At 32.7% G+C, this 19,177-nt stretch overlaps 2 protein-coding genes across 2 annotated transcripts in view; both read right to left on the minus strand.

Moving 5' to 3' along the window:
• Positions 1-228: 228 nt before the first annotated feature.
• LOC127730523 (BRCA1-associated RING domain protein 1-like) overlaps positions 229-19,177 on the minus strand; it is a 41,702-nt gene continuing 22,753 nt past the window's right edge. Inside the window, exons 8-11 of the mRNA XM_052238954.1 lie at positions 16,240-16,369; positions 6,058-6,159; positions 3,453-3,574; positions 229-1,201 (exon numbers count right to left, since the gene is read on the minus strand). Coding sequence (XP_052094914.1) covers positions 872-1,201; positions 3,453-3,574; positions 6,058-6,159; positions 16,240-16,369 — 684 coding nt within the window. The 3' untranslated portion in view covers positions 229-871. The remainder of the gene's footprint in view (positions 1,202-3,452; positions 3,575-6,057; positions 6,160-16,239; positions 16,370-19,177) is intronic.
• Positions 10,334-15,411, minus strand: LOC127730528 (uncharacterized). Its single transcript, XM_052238962.1, has 2 exons — positions 15,099-15,411; positions 10,334-11,515 (listed from the first exon to the last, which is right to left on the minus strand). Exons 1-2 carry the CDS (start codon positions 15,181-15,183, stop codon positions 11,001-11,003), a joined length of 600 nt encoding a protein of 199 aa, XP_052094922.1. The 5' UTR covers positions 15,184-15,411; the 3' UTR covers positions 10,334-11,000.

The following is a 19,177-nucleotide window of genomic DNA, read 5'->3' on the forward strand; positions in this document are numbered from 1 at the left end:
CAAAAACTAGACCTCCGTCAAGGCGAGACAATAAAGTAGCTGTTCGACCAATATTTTCTTAATTTAAGGGCAAATAACATGTCAAAAGTTGGCAGTTGATGATCAAAATGGTGTATAAAGTTTCTGCAAGTCATAAAATCACATAGTTAGCTTCATGATATGTCTACAACTTAGATTTCTGCAACATCTCAAAATCTGGAGTGATCATATAGATCCTGCATGGCTGAATCAAAAATCAGTTCATATATCAGATCGATAAAAAGCAGAAAAACATCTAACAAAAACACAGACTGGACTTGACAGGGTATTTATCATGTTTATACATTCCTAACATAAAAAAAGATACAAAGTACAGATCTGAGGGTACTCGCAGTTACTGACAGCTAGTTAAAAGCCAATAACAACTAGTAAAAGAAATCATATATCTAAGACTATCATATTTGTTTCAGCCATTTTGAAAATGGCAGTTGATGGATAAATCTTAAGGCACCTTGAATCAAAGTGGAATAACATAATTTACATATATCTATGTTTTTTTCTGAAATCTTATAATGTCTACATATATTTCATATCAGCTGTACACAATTGTATCTGTGTCCTATCCATACTTTAGACTTTGCTCACCGTACTTGTTGATGGACAGACAGTTGGAAAACCTGACAAAGTGAAAATTATAGGGCTCCGCAACCTTGATATGACATCCTAATTATAACATCCTTTTTGATTCAATGAACCATTAAAATTAGGTCAAGCAAGTTATTTTCAGACTTAAAGGCATTTATGTAAAAGATATGAATTATTCAGTTCATTGAGGGTAAGTATATATATGTCATTGCAAGTAACACCAATCTACAATTGTTTTGAAGATGATTTAAATTTCCACATTTTGTTTTATCTGAAACAATCCAATACAGTCCAATATCCAGGCCACAGAAACAGAACATATTTTATCCTTCCTTATTGGCTCAGTATGTGCGTTGTTGTCATGGACAACAAAAATGTAGCACTTTGATAAAGGTCCACTATTTGGTGCATGATACGGCACATTTGGTATTTCAGGTATGTGGTCAAGCTTTGGCTCCCTTGTGAGAATCTGACCTCCACCAGATTTAACAAGTTCTATCAAGTCTTCCTTGTGAGGAGTTGGATATTCAAAATTCCCATAGCAGTAAAACTGGTAACCATCAAATAACTTTGGTAGCTGAAAAAGCAAAGAAAATAATCTGTTAAATTTTGTAACCTTCTCTTATAAATTAGTTTAAAACAACTGTAGTGACCTGCAGAGATGTACATCCACTTCCAAATATTTGCCATCTGAATATTTCAGCACTTAAATATGACAATCAAAACAATATCCAACATATTTGGATGGAAAAACAACATCCAACGTATTTGGATGGAAAAACAACATCGAACGTATTTGGATGGAAAAACAACATCAAACGTATTTGGATGGAAAAAAAACATCCAACGTATTTGGATGGAAAAACAACATCCAACGTTTTTGGATGGAAAAACAACATGAAATATTAATTTCTGCTGAGCTTTGGCAAACATTGTTATTTTCTCTTTACGAAATTATACATTATGTTAGTGGTTACAAAACATTTACATAATAAATTTGTGGTACCATTTAAGATTTCATCTAGTGCATGCATTTTTCTTATTATATTTCCATAATGATACAAATTCAATTCCCTTAAAGAAACAAACTTAGCAAAATGGATTTTTTTCTCTTGTGAAAATTACTCCTTTAAAATTTTTGCCAATTTTCTTAAAAACAAGCTCAAATTTCCATCCTGCTTTACTGATCATGGTTGAATTTATATTGAATATTTAAGTGAAAAAGGTTATATAGTAAAACCTGTATAAAACGGCCGGCTATGGGACTATGAAAAGGGGCTGGTTTGGACAGTGGGTCGGTTTATTTAGGTTTCCGTTTTGACATGAAGTTAATGACTTGTGACATCAGATATTTTGCATGTAAAAGTTCTGTCTCATTGTAAATTGTAAACTAATAAATACAAATACCGTAATAATCTATTTATTAAAAGTTTTGCCATGATTTGTGTGAAAATATTGTGACATGAACATTACAAGTGATCCCTGCCTTTTCACCATTTAACTACACATGATCATTGTTTTGAGTCTTTGTATTCATTGGCTTTAGAAATTTCAGAAATTGGTTGTCAAATCGACCTCGGTAGCATCAGTCACTGACTCGTCAATTTCACTTTCACTTTGAGTTCATTGTTTTCATTTGCATCAGAATTCTCGTGTTGTTTGAATTGTTCAGTGATAAGAGCTCATTACTGTAACTTCACGGTTTAACACTTGCTAATTAATTATCCCGAAAAACCATCTTGTATGAACAATTGTGTTTTGATTGCATATCGATCAATACTGTTATCATGTTAAATTAATTAAACAAACCGGTTTGACAGGTAATAATTGATGTAATTAAGAGTATTGGGACTGCATAATTAGACCAGATTTTGGAATACACGGGGTCCAGTTTATAGGGGGTATTTTTACAAAGACTTTGAAGGGAAAAAAATGGGACTTCAATTTTCAGCCGGAATGGACAGGAAACCAGTTTATTCAAGGTCTGGTTTACCCAGGTTTGATTGTACAAGTATTACATGAAATTAACAGTATCAATGATTCATGTAAATGAGTTAAAGGTCAGATGAATGCTGTCAGACAAATATATATGCCTTGCAATCATTCCATACACCAAAGATAGTTAACCTACTGCGTATTATAGTACCCGAGAAACAAACCGAACCATGAAAACTAAACTTTGCCCACTGAAACATGAAAATGAGGTCAAGGTCAGATAGACCCTGCCTAACAGACTTGTACACCTTAAAATCATTCCATACACAAAATATAGACACCACCAAATAGTAATCCTTATGTCTAGCATTTTTTTACTTTCATCGAGGCGAGACAAAAAATATTAATTATTTTATCTTTTCTGAGTTTCTATTTTTAGGAAGAACAGATTTTAGCTTCTGTAAGATGCAGGGACTATTTTATCTAAGTTTGAATGATACAGACCAATCTTTCACAAAAAATATTTCTTGTTTGGATTTAAAGAGAAAATCAGCAGGAAAAAATGTCCAGAAAGACAAGGCATAATATCCCCAATTTTGCAGTTTGCCTCAATCCACTTTCACAACCTAAGACTTATAGCAACTAGAAATATTGGTCATGTGAGCTTTATCTTATGGCATATAGTTTGTCTCTCAAAGATGTACCTGCACACCAAATAATATTGCTGCATCTCACCAAAAATGTAGGTCATTATGATAAAGGAGGTTGAAACATTTCATATGCAATTTGGAAAAAAATACATTCTTTTCTCTTTTGTACACAGACCCCAAACATTTGTACATAGCTTTAAATTTCTGGCAGGTTTACCATAAAAACCCATATAGATAAGTCACCTGATTTTTCCTGTTGATCCTGCCTTTCTCTGCTGCATGAGATTCAATATTTTGACTTGAACCAGGAATCTCAAATGCTTCTTCACAGACTTTATGGCAAAATTCCAAACACATGTTCACCCCTATAAAAATAAGAACAAATCATAAAGATATAAACTGATATCTTCTCTTCTAACATCATGAACATGCCACATGAAACAAGCATAGGTTTAAGTAAAATTTCTCACAGCGTAATTTTACTTTAAATCTAAGAGATAAAAATGCTAGGAAGTTTTAATTAACCGCTGATATAGAGATATGTCTCACCAAAATGTAATTTTGATAGCATAATTTAGAGAAGGGGTATAAAATGGATACAGATATCATAAATGAGTCAAAATTTTTGATTAAATTCTATTAAAAAAAGTTAGAAATATAATGTTATCTAAAAGGCAAACAGGAAGAAGAATGGTCATTTAAATCTTTCTTTGTCTTAATAGACAAGTTTATTGATATCAAGCCTGGTTTACAATTATACTGTTGTATTAACTCATTGCCGCTTGTTTATCAAGGATTTATAATGATTAACAGTGTGAACTACGATTAAAATGTTTTTTTCCTATGGTATTGGAATTCTGTTTTTTTATCATTACACAAAACACTACCTTTTACCACTATTTATGTCATTGCTGTATAAATCATATAGAAAGTATAAAATCTGCCTATAACTTTGTGAAAGTAAAATTTTAGTTTCAGCTAATTTCAGTATCTACAAAGGAGAAGGGGCAATAAGCCCCTTATTTGGCCCCAAAATTACTGCAAATTTAAAAGTTATCATACATATCCTTAAATTTGTCCTAACTAGACTAAGGTACAAGGTTTTCAGAAAATAAAAACAAATTTCACATTAAACGAGCTACCATGGCAACAAACCATGACGAAATTTGTATGTTTTATAAAATTTCTTGAATTTCCTTGTTTTTCATCAAATTCTAAGTATATTTAAGATTGGCAAAGTATGTGCGCACCCAAGAAACAACTTTATATTCCGTGAGATTATTTCAATAGTTATAATAAAGCTTCTCTTCAATTATTTTGTTGTTTTTTGGCTGCGCACGATGTTTCCGTAATGGAAATAACAATGGAAAATTGCACAAATTCTGCATTTTTCATCTTTTTCATGAAAACAGTACATATTATGACGTAACTGTGACGTCATCATATAAAAGATCTTATGTTTTTCATTTATATTTCTTCACTCTATGCATTTCCAAACATTATGTGCCAATTTGAAATAGTTGTCAAACATTTTATTTTCTTGGGCCAAAACTGGGCCTTAATGCCCCTACTCCTTTACTATGAGCTTGCCATCAGTACTGCAAACTTCTTTGAAAACAACAAGAAGATGCTTGTGTTGTCCTGCTAAGTTAGACAACCTCATTCATCAAAGTATGGGAAACAGGAAGGTGTCAGACAGATCTGAAAAGTATTCATCGTTCACAACTCATCACTGTCAAGCTGATGATCATATATGAAGTCATTCTGTTCAATATAGTATCTACGAAAAAGTGTAACAAAATTATTTTTGGATGAACTGACAGACAGGGTGAATGCAATATAGCCCCCACTCTTAGGAGTGGGATTATCATATTTTCTTGAAATGATCTTTTTTTTAAATTTCATTCAACATTTTTATTTGCCTTGCACATTTCCAGATGTTAGCCTTATCAGAACTTTTCCAGTTTGTATTGACATGAATAATTTGAGTTGATAAAATACAGATTTGACTTAAAATGATGAGTTTTATCAAAAATGTTGCTTTTGTTTGACAAAGTTCAAAGCACTGACATCCTACAACATACTGATTATGCAAACTACGCACACATTTGGTGTACTTTTCGATAAAGTCATCAGAAACTACAAGACATTTTCAGTGAATGTTGGGATTAAATGTTCAGTTTCAGTGAGGAAACGTAGTTCTGTAGTTGATATTGGCATGTCTGGTAATTTGCCTCGTTTCAATCAATAAAAGATGTTGTTTTATTTTGAACATGTTCAATTGAGGATTTTTTTAAATTTAAATTCTTACTTTATGAAGACTTTTCTTTTTTTCTTAAACAAAGGTGTCCCTCATTGCTCTTTTGAAGGATAAGCAATTCTTTCATAGATCTGATTCATTTATAACTGGCTAAAACATGAAGAACTTTACAGTCTCTGCAACACTTACAGATAATAAGGGATACATGCACAAATCTATTAATGCTGGTTTAATGTAACACAATAAATTACTTTTCCATTGAAATGTTTTTTTTTCTCATTTTGCAAGGAAGCTCTTATTAATTTTAGTTTCCTAACAAAATGCAACAAGAATTTCATACAAGCCATTATGTGTTAGAAAATTAGGGTATTCCATTAATAAGCAGTTGAAATGTGTTGAATCTGAAAATGCATCACACAGTCTAGTATGCTCACATAAAGCCTGTTTTAAATTTCAGGAAGATATAATTTGAAGTTTTTGAGAAGAATGAGATGGAAATTTCACAAGATGGACGAACATAGGGGTAAAATAGTTACCCCCTCATTTTGGAGTGGGAGATGTAATTAGTAATTATATACATGTACATACATTCAAAATTGACAATCCATTTCCCATTAACAACACCATGCATGTATTTGAATGTTCTGGCACACATTCCATCTTTATTACAGGATGTTACTATATGTGTTACTGAAATAAAACAAAAGGGTGTTAGGACAGACATACATGTAAGTCTCAAATTGTCTTACTGCTACAGATAAAAAGAGTGCTATCACAGACATCAATCTCAACTTATCTTACTACTAGAGAGCAAAAGGGTGTTATAACAAAAGACATTGGTCTCCAAAATATCTTACTTCTACAGATCAAAAAGAGTGCTATCACAGACAGTAGTCTCAAATTATCTTACTACAACAGGTCAAAAAGAGTGTTATCACAGACAGTAGTCTCAAATTATCTTACTACTACAGATCAAAAATAGTGCTATCACAGACAGTAGTCTCAAATTATCTTACTACAACAGGTCAAAAAGAGTGCTATCACAGACAGTAGTCTCAAATTATCTTACTACAACAGGTCAAAAAGAGTGCTATCACAGACAGTAGTCTCAAATTATCTTACAACAACAGGTCAAAAAGAGTGCTATCACAGACAGAAGTCTCAAAGTATCTTACTACAACAGGTCAAAAAGAGTGCTATCACAGACAGTAGTCTCAAATTATCTTACTACAACAGGTCAAAAAGAGTGCTATCACAGACAGTAGTCTTAAATTATCTTACTACAACAGGTCAAAAAGAGTGCTATCACAGACAGTCTTAAATTATCTTACTACTACAGGTCAAAAATAGTGCTATCACAGACAGTAGTCTCAAATTATCTTACTACTACAGGTCAAAAAGAGTGCTATCACAGATAGTAGTCTCAAATTATCTTACTACTACATATCAAAAATAGTGCTATCACAGACAGTAGTCTCAAATTATCTTACTACAACAGGTCAAAAAGAGTGCTATCACAGACAGTAGTCTCAAATTATCTTACTACAACAGGTCAAAAAGAGTGCTATCACAGACAGTAGTCTCAAATTATCTTACTACAACAGGTCAAAAAGAGTGCTATCACAGACAGTAGTCTCAAATTATCTTACTACAACAGATAAAAAGAGTGCTATCACAGACAGTAGTCTCAAATTATCTTACTACAACAGGTCAAAAAGAGTGCTATCACAGACAGTAGTCTCAAATTATCTTACTACAACAGATAATCAAAGCGCGAAAGCGCTGTAAAGGCAGTTAATTACAGTATGTGTGTATTTTTAGTCCAGTTATATCATTATCTTGCATAGTACATTGTACGTATCAGAGGTGGCTTTCAGTATTTAAGATTTAGAGTTCTCTAATGATATTGAACAAGTTTTATGAATGTCATATTCTGAGCACTATATGAAGGCGATTGTTCTCACTTGTTTATGAACTAGTGCATTATGTCCAGTTAGTACCTTTTTTATCTATGTTTATAGTCAAATACTGTTTAAAATAGTTTGGCATTTTCTTTTAAGTAATAAGTAAATGTTATCAACTGTATTTTATTCAACTTTGCAAATGTGGCTTGTTACTGGTAAGTACAATGTATGGATGATAGTTGTTTCATTGGCAATCATAACACATCTCCTTATTTATATAATGATCTATATTCAACGACCTCAGGTACAAAAAAAATGTATGTAACTAAACTATGATGGGAAACCTTTGACTTCTTTCTTTAATATAAACTTTTGATTTGGTACCATAGAACTATGTAGAATAAATGTACATTGCAACATGTCAACTCTTTCAATGACAATACTTTTTTTAGAAACTATAACTCCAAGCAAAATTATATTTCCAAGTATAAAGTAATTTATGAATGAAACAAGAGTGCACACGCTGAAATGTCTCGCCTTCTTTACTAATCATTGATATTATGTTGATAGTCCTAAATATAAAGCTTTATTACAACTGTCACATAAACTTAACATTAACCAAGTAAACTAAACATTGACCAATGAACCAAGAAAATGAGGTCAAGGTCAGATGAACCATGCTAGGCAGGCATGTACAGCTAACAATTCTTCCATACAACAAATATAGTTGACCTATTGATTATAGTTTAAGAAAAACAGACCAAAACACAAAAACTTAAAACTGAGCAATGAACCTTGAAAATGAGGTCAAGGTAAAAAAAAACCTGCGTGACTGACATATAGATCATAAAATATTTCCATACACCAAATATAGTTGAACTATTGCATATAGTATTAGAAAAAAAGACAAAACTCAAAAACTTAACTTTGACCACTGAACCGTGAAAATGAGGTCAAGGTCAGATGACACCTGCCAGCTAGACATGTACACCTTACAATCATTCCATACACCAAATATAGTAGACCTATTGCATACAGTATAAGAAACAGACCAAAACACAAAAACTTAACTATAACCACTGAACCATGAAAATGAGGTCAAGATCAGATGACACCTGCCAGTTGGACATGTACACCTTACAGTCCTTCCATACACCGAATATACTAGACCTATTGCTTATAGTATCTGAGATATGGACTTGACCACCAAAACTTAACCTTGTTCACTGATCCATGAAATGAGGTCGAGGTCAAGTGAAAACTGTCTGACGGGCATGAGGACCTTGCAAGGTAAGCACATACCAAATATAGTTATTCTATTACTTATAATAAGAGAGAATTCAACATTACAAAAAATCTTTTTTTTTTTCAAGTAGTCACTGAACCATGAAAATGAGGTCAAGGACATTGGACATGTGACTGACGGAAACTTCGTAACATGAGGCATCCATATACAAAGTATGAAGCATCCAGACCTTCCACCTTCTAAAATATAAAGCTTTTAAGAAGTTAGCTAACGCCGCCGCCGGATCACTATCCCTATGTCGAGCTTTCTGCGACAAAAGTCGCAGGCTCGACAAAAAGGAGTTCTTAATTAAGTAATAAACTGATTCGCTGAGCGCAGCTGGATACACCCACAGAGGTCCAACCCTGAACAGTTGAGGCAAAAATGGACACAATATTCAAGCTTGATACAGGTCTGAATTTGGATTGTAATTAAATATTTGACATATTATAGTTTCTGAATAAATGTAGTCAAAGAACTTGAAATCGGTTATATGAATTGAATTTATATTCAGTTCAAGATTTCTTGCTGTTGTGCAATACACTGTGCTGTTGCGCAATACTTAATAAATCTGTTGCCAGACTATAAACAAATAAAGTTCAATTTCTTCTCAATGTCATATTTGAAATTTATGAAAATCAATAGGGAGATTACATCAATAGCTATAAATAATTCACCAAAGTTTCATGCGAACTGCTTAAAGCATTTTTGAGTTGTTGTCCAAAAACTGGAAAATCCCCCCCTTTTTAATAAATAAAACCCCATAACTCAATAATGTAAAATCTAAAATTTATAAAATTCTAAAGGGAGCTTACGGATTGATAATTTAGTCTTAGATGCAAGATTTTTTTATCAGTTAATTGTGGCTTTGAACTAGCTGTCAGTAAATGCGAGTACTCTCAGATCTGTACTTAGTGTCTTTTTGTTGTTTGGATGTACAACTACCCGGCCACGTCCACTTGTATTTGTATTTATCCATCTGATGAGTTAAGCCTCTTTCAACTGATTTTTATAGTTCGTTCTTATATTGTACTGTTAAACCACTGTCCCAGGTTAGGGGGTGGGTTGGGATCCCGCGAACATGTTTAACCCCGCCACATTCTGTATGTACATGTATGTGCCTGTCCCAAGTCAGGAGCCTGTAATTCAGTGGTTGTCGTTTGTTTATGTGTTGCATATTTGTTATTCGTTCATTTTTTGTACATAAATTAGGCCGTTAGTTTTCTTGTTTGAATTGTTTTACATTGTCATTTCGGGGCCTTTTATAGCTCACTGTGCGGTATGTGCTTTGCTCATTGTTGAAGGCCGTACTGTGACCTATAGCTGTTAATTTCTGTGTCATTTGGTCTCTTGTGGAGAGTTGTCTCATTGGCAATCATACCACATCTTCTTTTTTATATTTACATCAACAGATATAAACAATTCACCAAAGTCAAGGTGAGACAACAAAACTTAGTTGTAAGATCTCTGAAATTATTTACACGGTACAAGTTTTTCTAATTGTTGGAGATTGTATGGTGACAGTAACACCTGTAACTGCTTAACTCATTTCTTATGCACTTTGGTTCGATAAACTCACTGAATATCATACCACATCTCCTTATTTTTATATGCATTACAATTTACATGTGCATGTAATTGTAAATAATATTTATATATATATATCAGAACAAACTTCATTGCGTCACTTTTATTTATGCATCCTTTGGCACAATACAAGTTCTAAAATTACACAACATAAAACAACTAAATGTTATTTCAGATGAAAGTTTTGTTTCAGTTCCATTCATAGGATTTATTAGAATTTTGTATGTTTTGCCAAGTCCAATAATTAGCTCTATGTGCACGTGTTAATTGGAGACTTTTCTATCCCGTATAAGAGTTTTGGAACTAATTCTGTTTCTTTTTTTGAAAAAAGTGAGCAAACAAATCTTGCACATTTAAACCTTTGTCTGCCATCACACTGTCACCTAGATCACATAATTGAACTATTCTACATCTTTCAACTATTTCACAGTCACTGGTACAACCAACATATGCATTAGAGACATAGTTGACTAATCCACCAGGTGTCGAACATACAAGTATTTTCAGTGTTTCTGTTTTTATATGATGAAAAGGTTGCCTGAGCTCTAGGAGCTTTAGGTTTTATCACGGGATATTCTGTGCTGTCAGTAATAATCCAAGTTGTAGGAAACTTTAATTCTAAGTTGGATGGCGAAAAATACCTGACTAAACCACTAAATGGCCAAGTGTTAGCCTCACGCTACTGTTTAGACATAAAAACAATCCATGTTTACACAATATTCTTAACACTAGTTTCAATCTAGAATCTAGACAGTTCAAAGTTGGTTGTATAATGCATCAATTTCATCAAAGTCATAAAAAAACTGATTTTCAAATGACACCCTATCAATTTGAAAATATATGTATCTCAAACAATGTGCTGTTGGACCAAGTGTGGTCAAAACAAATAAAAATTTAGTATACAACTCTAAACCGGTATAAAAATGCATGGCTGTGTCACGTGTCTTCATTTTAAAATTCTCTGCTGAAAATATAGACATTGATGGTGTTTGCGTAATTCCATCTGTAAAGCTCAACATTAGCTCGGCAGTTGGTGGTGGACAGTCATAAATCCTGTCTGCAGTATGAATTACTTCTTCAGGAAAACCAACTTTACAATCAAAACTTTCCTCTAGATTTCTACTACAATATTCATCAAGTTTAGTTCTTTTGTTTTCACAGGAAACTGCCCTGATTTTTCTTTTTGCGGACGATTCAGTCTCTTGCTTGGTCCAGGAAAATAGGCTGGGATTGGCAGTAGACTTAAGTCTCTGTATGGTGGGTTTGTGCCCTGAAAAAGGTTATAAAACATTAGTTTTTTGATAATTAAATGAACTTCCATTAGCAATGCATACTTTGTACAGAAGCAAGTTAACTCGTACCACGTAAACTCGTACCAACGTAAACTCGTACCACTGGGAAGTCGTACCAATCAGAACTCGTACCACTGCAAACTCGTACCATTAAAAATATATTCAAAAATACAAAAGTTTTATGATTTTTTTTTTGGTAAACTAAATAAAAAAAATTGAATTACTTGAATTTTATACTAGATTTTAATGAAAACTTAGACAAAAATACGAATGTTTTATGATTATTTTTTTTTTAAGCTTTATACAAAAAATTAAAATATCTTTGAAATTTATACCAGATTTTAATGAAAACTTAGACAAAAATACAAATGTAATTTCTTAATTACCATGCTAATAAATATATTAAATTCCTTTGATTGTGTGATTATTGGTTGATTATTAACTAATCAACTTGGGTTTTTTTATCTTTAACTAATCAACTTGTATAATCATATAAGCATGGTCATATTCTGCTGAAATGTGCTGAATATTGTATAAAAATAAATTTCATACTTTCTAACTGTTGGTCATAAACAATTTTAAACCTTTTAAACACAATCAATAAATTCTTTCATTAAATAAAATTCCTTTTAGAAACAATAGAAAAATACCCAAATCTATTCAATGTTACTGATTTGGAATGATTAAAAATTAAATCAAATAGTTGTCAGTAAAAGTTTAAATAAAATGCTCCGCAGGCCGCAGCTTGATACGACTGCAGAGGTCGAACCCTGAACAGTTGGGGCAAGTATGGACACAACATTCAAGCTTGATACAGCTCTGAATTTGGATTGTGATTAAATATTTGACACAGCATAGGTTTCTGACACAGAATGAATGTGGTCTAAGAACTTAAAAATTTTAAATTGGACATTCACCTATTATGGTCCAATATCCAAAATCTAAATACATGGTTAGATTCAGCATATCAAAGAACCCCAAGAATTCAATTTTTGATGAAATCAAACAAAGTTTAATTTTGGACCCTTTTGACCTCAATGTGGACAAAGTTGATAACGGGGCCCAAAAATCAAAAATCTAAATACATGGTTTGATTCAGCATATCAAAGAACCCCATATATTCAATTTTTGTTGAAATCAAACAAAGTTTAATTTTGGACCCCGATTTGGACCAAATTGAAAACTGGGCCCATAATCAAAAATCTAAATACATGTTTAGATTCAGCATATCAAAGAACCCTAAAAATTCAATTTTTGTTAAAATCAAACTAAGTTTAATTTTGGACCCTTTGGACCTTAATGTAGACCAATTTGAAAACGGAACCAAAAATTAAGAATCTAAATACACGGTTAGATTCGGCATATCAAAGAACCCCAATAATTCAATTTTTGATGAAATCAAACAAAGTTAAATTTTGGACCCTTTGGACCTCAATGTGGACCAATTTAAAAACGGGGCCCAAAATCCAAAAACTTAATACACGGTTAGATTCAGCATATTAAAGAACCCCAAGAATTCAAGAATAAAACCCCATTGAAATTGATCAAGAAATAAGCAATTTATACGAAGTATCTTCTTTTGCACAATACTGTGCAATTGAATATTTCTTGCTATTGTGCAATACTGTACAATTGACAATTTCTTGCTATTGCGCAATATTGTGCTATTGGATATTTCTTGTTATTGCGCAATACTGTGCAATTGAAGATTTCTTGCTATTGCGCAATACTGTGCAATTGAAGATTTCTTGCTATTGTGCCATACTGTGCAATTGAAAATTTCTTGCTATTGCACAATACTTATTATATAATAATTTACACATCCTGTTTGGTGTGTATCTCCTACCATATCATTATTATTTGCTTTTAAATATTAATCAGAAATAACCAACTTAAAATGGAAAATTTTAAAAGAAAAAAAAAAGGAAAAAAAGAAAAAAAAAAATCCCCCCCCCCCCAAATTTTTTTGAACCCCCTTATGATTCATCACCCCCAAACTCAATCCCAGCCTTCCCTTTGTGGTATGGTACCTGGCAGTACAATTTCAGAGAGATCCATACACTTGAACACAAGTTATTGTCTGGAAACTAGAAAAATGCTTATTTTTGGCCCCTTTTTGGCCCCCAATTTCCTAAACGTTTTGGGCAATTACCCCCAAACTCAATTCCAGATTTCCCTTTGTGATATGGAACCTTGTACAATTTCAGAAATATCCAAACACTTACACACAAGTTATTGTCATGAAACTAGAAAAATGCTTGTTTTTTGCCCCTAATTCCTAAAATTTTGAGGCAATTACCCCCAAAATCAATTACAGCCTTCCCTTTGTGATATGGAACCTTGTGGTACAATGTCAGAGAGATCCATACACTTACACACAAGTTATTGTCTGGAAGTTACAAAAATGCTTATTTTTGGCCCCTAATTCCTTAACTGTTGGTACCATAACCCCCAAAATCAATCCCAACCTTCCTTTCGTGGTATTGAACCTTATGGTAAAATTTCATGGAGATCCATTCACTTAAACTTAAGTTAGAGTGCGAAAACCAATGTGTCTTCGGACGACGACGACAACGTCGTACCAATATACGACCAAAAAATTTTTAATTTTTGCGGTCGTATAACTACCACTAGCCACAGATCTGCACTACAAATGTTAATCATGTTTTAAAGTGGATTCAGAAATTTTTAATTTTTGCGGTCGTATAAAAAGAGTCTATTCAAGGGAGACAACAAAGCCAATCTGCCACGGTTTTCTCTATCCAATTAGACAAGGAAAATTAGCTACAAATTGGTTATTGTAATTTCAAATTATATACATTTTACAGACTTAAGAGGTATTGAGTGAAATTAAAGTATATATTCATCATTAAACACCATTTGAATGCATTTAAATAAGTGGGTACGAGTTTACAATGGTATGAATTTACCGTGGTACGAGTTAGCAGTGGTACGAGTTTGCATTGGAACGAGTTTTTGTTTAGTGGTACAAGTTGACATTGGTACGAGTTACAATGGTACGAGATAACTATAATTCCTTTGTACTCGTAACCTGGCAAAATATTAACTAGATTTATTCATTACAATCTGGATAAAACTATGTTAGCCTGATTCAATGTACATCAAAATGTATGTTATGTAAATCCAAAGGACAAACAATGAGAGACGTATGCAACAAACATACATTGTTTGTACCTAAATAACTATAATATAGATGAGAGCATGTCATTGTTTTGTTCCTGTTAACATTATCATTGATATTTTTCAAGAAAGTCTATGAGGCATAGCTTATGCATTCCTGTCATTACTACATAAGCATAATTACTGCTAAAATAATTCTCAGTATGATATACCTCTTGTAAGAAATCATTATAATTGTAGCAAGCACCAAAAAATCTCAAAACAGATCACATTGAATCGTAATCCAAAAAATTATGACGTCTTGAATTAACCACCCCCTTTTATTCTAAAACGATAATTGCGGTTGTAAACTGACTTTGGTTTATTCGCATGGCGATTACATATATAACTATATATTTTAAAAAGAAAATAGAGTTTTACCATGAATAGTTTCCTGCACGTAGTCTTTTTCAGTAAAATGTGCCTTGCAAACAACAGCTGATTGAGATGGACTCCACGATTTCATCGTGTTCTCGTCCAATCTGCGTATGGGCCATGGCGTTGATCCAACTTTTCCTTCTTTTTAAGTCATTTGGAAATGCATGTCCTCCTCTTAAATGACATCCAGGTACACAACAACAAGTACTTGGCATCGTTAATTAAAAATGCAACTGTAATAGTTGCACAGTGCAGAAACCGGAAGTTGAAGTACAGGATCGGCTACCACGGCGCCACCTATTCAGGAACGATAATTTCTTACTTTATATAACTGCGAAATAACAATAACGTTAGACGGGTTCGCGTGCATAAACAGAAATGCGCTTTAAATTGTATAATATAATTCATGTTCAGTCGACCTTTAATTATTATATCAACGACTGAAATGATTTATAAACATCTAGATTGCAGAAAACACTCGAAATTAACCCGAGCTCTTTCCACACGGAATTCAAATAATTCTAGTTTGTCAATCGGTTGACTGCTTATAATGTAAAATACAAATATATCACAAGTTTTTAAAACTAACAAAACACAATGATCGTTTCTCTATTTCCCAATGTAAATGAAATGAGACAAAAAACATTTTATACCACAATAAGAAGAGGAGAGAATCAACATTTTCCGGATCTACTTGGAGCTAAATGACCCCCCACGTAGATAAGTTGGATATCGCGGAAAGAAATATTAACACGGCAACTAGAAAGGCATTAAAGCACTGCCTTTAAAAATAGTGCTATCACAGACAGTAGTCTCAAATTATCTTACTACAACAGATAAAAAGAGTGCTATCACAGATATGTCAAATTATCTTACTACAACAGATAAAAAGAGTGCTATCACAGACAGTAGTCTCAAATTATCTTACTACTACAGATAAAAAGAGTGATATCACAAACATAAGTCTCAAATTATCTTAATCCTTGTACCCATCTATTATAAAATTTCAAACTATCAGCAAAAAGAGGTAAAACAAAGATTATTGATGATAGAATCAATTATCAAAAACAAACCCGGCCTTAGAAAGTTTAATACTCTATAACATAAATTCTTAAAGTCTAAGACAAATAAACCTGTTTTTTACCTTCAGGGCAGAAATCTTCGACCACTCTGCCCTGTATAACAGTTGCACACTTCTGCAGTAGTATTTTCTGCTCTCTAGATAATGCTGTGTGCAGTAAACAAGGCTGCTGGTATTCTAGTACATCTACGACCTGAAAAAATGTTAATAGCTATAGTTACCGACATGAAAGAAGTTTATCCCCCAAACAGTTTGTCTTACGAAATTTAAATAAACTTTATTTTCCAGAAGTCTTAAGATCTGGATAATCAATGTCTCGAATACAAACAAGAGGCTCTCAAGAGCCTGCATCACTCACCTGTAATTTTTTGCTTAAATCTTTCATCAATGATTATTTTTGCTTTTCAATATATATTAATGAGTGGCTTAAAATTGCCATTTAAATGTTCTTTGTATCTGTCATATTTTCTTCAAAAGCAAATAAACAGCTGCGCCATGAGCGCATGATACGCCCGTCGTCTTGTGTGTGAATTTTTATGCAATAAGCATAAATAGTTTCTGACATACGGCGTGACATGCGAAAACCCCCCCTTTTTTTTTTTACAAAAAACTCAATATCTCTAAAACAAAATTTTGAATCAAAACCAAAAAGTATACAGATCTTTAGATTAATATAACTAAGAAGTGTGTAAAATTTTAAACAATAATCATAAATCGTTTTTGAGATACGGCGCGACATGTGAAAACCCCCCCTTTAAAAAAAAAAAAAAAAATCAATATCTCAAAAATAAAATTTTGAATCAAAACCAAAAAGTCTACAGATCTTTAGATTAATATAACTAAGAAGAGTGTAAAATTTTAAGCAATAATTATAAATCATTTTTGAGAAACGGCGCGACATGTGAAAAACCCCTCCCCCTTTTTTTACAAAATACTCAATAATTCAAAAATAAAATTTTGAATCATCACCAAAAAGTATACAGATCTTAAGGTTAATATAACTAAGAAGTGTGTAAAGTTTTAAGCAATAATCATACACTGTTTTTGAGATACGGCGCGACATGTGAAAAACCCCTCCCCCTTTTTTAACAAAATACTCATTATCTCTAAAATAAAATTTTGAATCATCACCAAAAAGTATACAGATCTTAAGGTTAATATAACTAAGAAGTGTGTAAAGTTTTAAGCAATAATCATAAATTGTTTTTGAGATACGGCGCGACATGTGAAAAAAAACACACACCTGTTTTAGTTACAAAAAGTTTTAATCTTATTTTCACCAAAAAGTACACAGATCGTTTGACCATCATAAGAAACAACTATGTTAAGTTTCATGAAATTTGGATAAGTCATTCTCAAGTTACGGTGCGACATGTTTACGTCGGACAGACAGACGGACAGACGGACAGACAGACGGACGGACAGACGCCGGACATTTGTATACCATAATACGTCCCGTCAAAAATTTGACGGGCGTATAAAAATGCATTTTACCCCTATGTTTCATTTTAGCCATAGTGGCTATGTTTCTTGACGTACAAGGAAATAAAACACAAAATTTATACAAGATACTCTGAAACTCATTCAGCCCAAGTTTGGCTGAAATTGATTCAGTAGTTTCAAAGGAGAAGATTTTTTAAAGTAAGCAAACTAGATCAGATGAACAAATTGTGAAAAATTGTCTTTAAAGGACAATAACTCCTTAAGTGGTCAGTTGACAATTGTGGTCATAAAAAAATTATTTGTATATCTTACTTTGCTGAACATTTTTGCTGTTTACAGTTTATCTTTATCTATAATATTCAAGATAACCAAAAACTGCAAAATTTCCTTAAAATTACCAATTAAGTGGCAGCAACCCAACAATGGGTTGTTAGATTCATCTGAATATTTCAGGGCTGATAGAACTTGACCTAATGAACATTTTTACACCATGTCAGATTTGCTCTAAATGCTTTGGTTTTTGAAATATAAACCAAAAACTGCATTTTACCCCTATGTTCTATTTTTAGCCATAGCGGCGATGTTTTTTGACAAAACAGAAAATAAAACCCAAACTTTATTCTAGATACCCTAAGGATCATTCAGCTTAAGTTTGGTTGGAATTGGTTCAGTAGTTTCAGAGGAGAAGATGTTTGAAATAGTTTACACTGGATGGACGCCAGACGACGCCGGACGCCAAGTGATGGCAAAAGCTCACCGTTTCGAAGATGTTCAGTCTATGTGTCTGTAGTGTATGGCATACATTCACAAACATTTTTACACTTGTAAGCAAATTTGCCATTACTTGAGGTAACTATGTCTATTGTTCTTGACCTAATGACTACAAAGTTCAAACAGGAATTTATCAGTTACATAAGTAATAGGTTAACCATGTTGCAACAATTGGTGTACATGTCTGTCTAACAGATTAACCTAACCTGAACCTCATTTTTCAGTAAAAACATTTAATAACAATTTTTGGAATGCAGCAAGATTATTATTGAGGGTAAATATTTTAAAAATATTTAGAAATCGATTGTGCTACTTTTAATTGTGATGTCAACTAGAAGTTTCAACTGGAATATAAATTAGCAATGATTTGGGTTTTCTTCTAACCTTAAAGTAGTAGTTAATCATAGTATTTTGTAATTTTATAATGGAAAATAGATTTGATCCTGTTGCATGCAATCATTTTATCTTTTAAGGTTGCATCTATTCCTGCACTGAATTCTTTTTTTTCTTTCTACATAATAAAATTAAAAGTTTGATTTCAATAAACTGTTCACACAGAGATATATATCTCCCCTTTTTGTAATTTTGATAGTAAAATGCAACTATTGAAATTAAGATAGCGATACTTTTACATGCAACTTATGCAAAAGACCATGACTGAGGGGGCAGGGCCAAATAATCTCCATGGAAATGAGATGTGCTAATGTTAATACAACTGCATACCATATATCATTGACCTACCACTAGGGGTTCCCCATAAACTGACCTAATCACAAACTAATACATG

Source organism: Mytilus californianus, unplaced genomic scaffold (assembly GCF_021869535.1).
Source record: "Mytilus californianus isolate M0D057914Y unplaced genomic scaffold, xbMytCali1.0.p SCAF_2, whole genome shotgun sequence".
Lineage (NCBI taxonomy): Eukaryota > Metazoa > Mollusca > Bivalvia > Mytilida > Mytilidae > Mytilus > Mytilus californianus.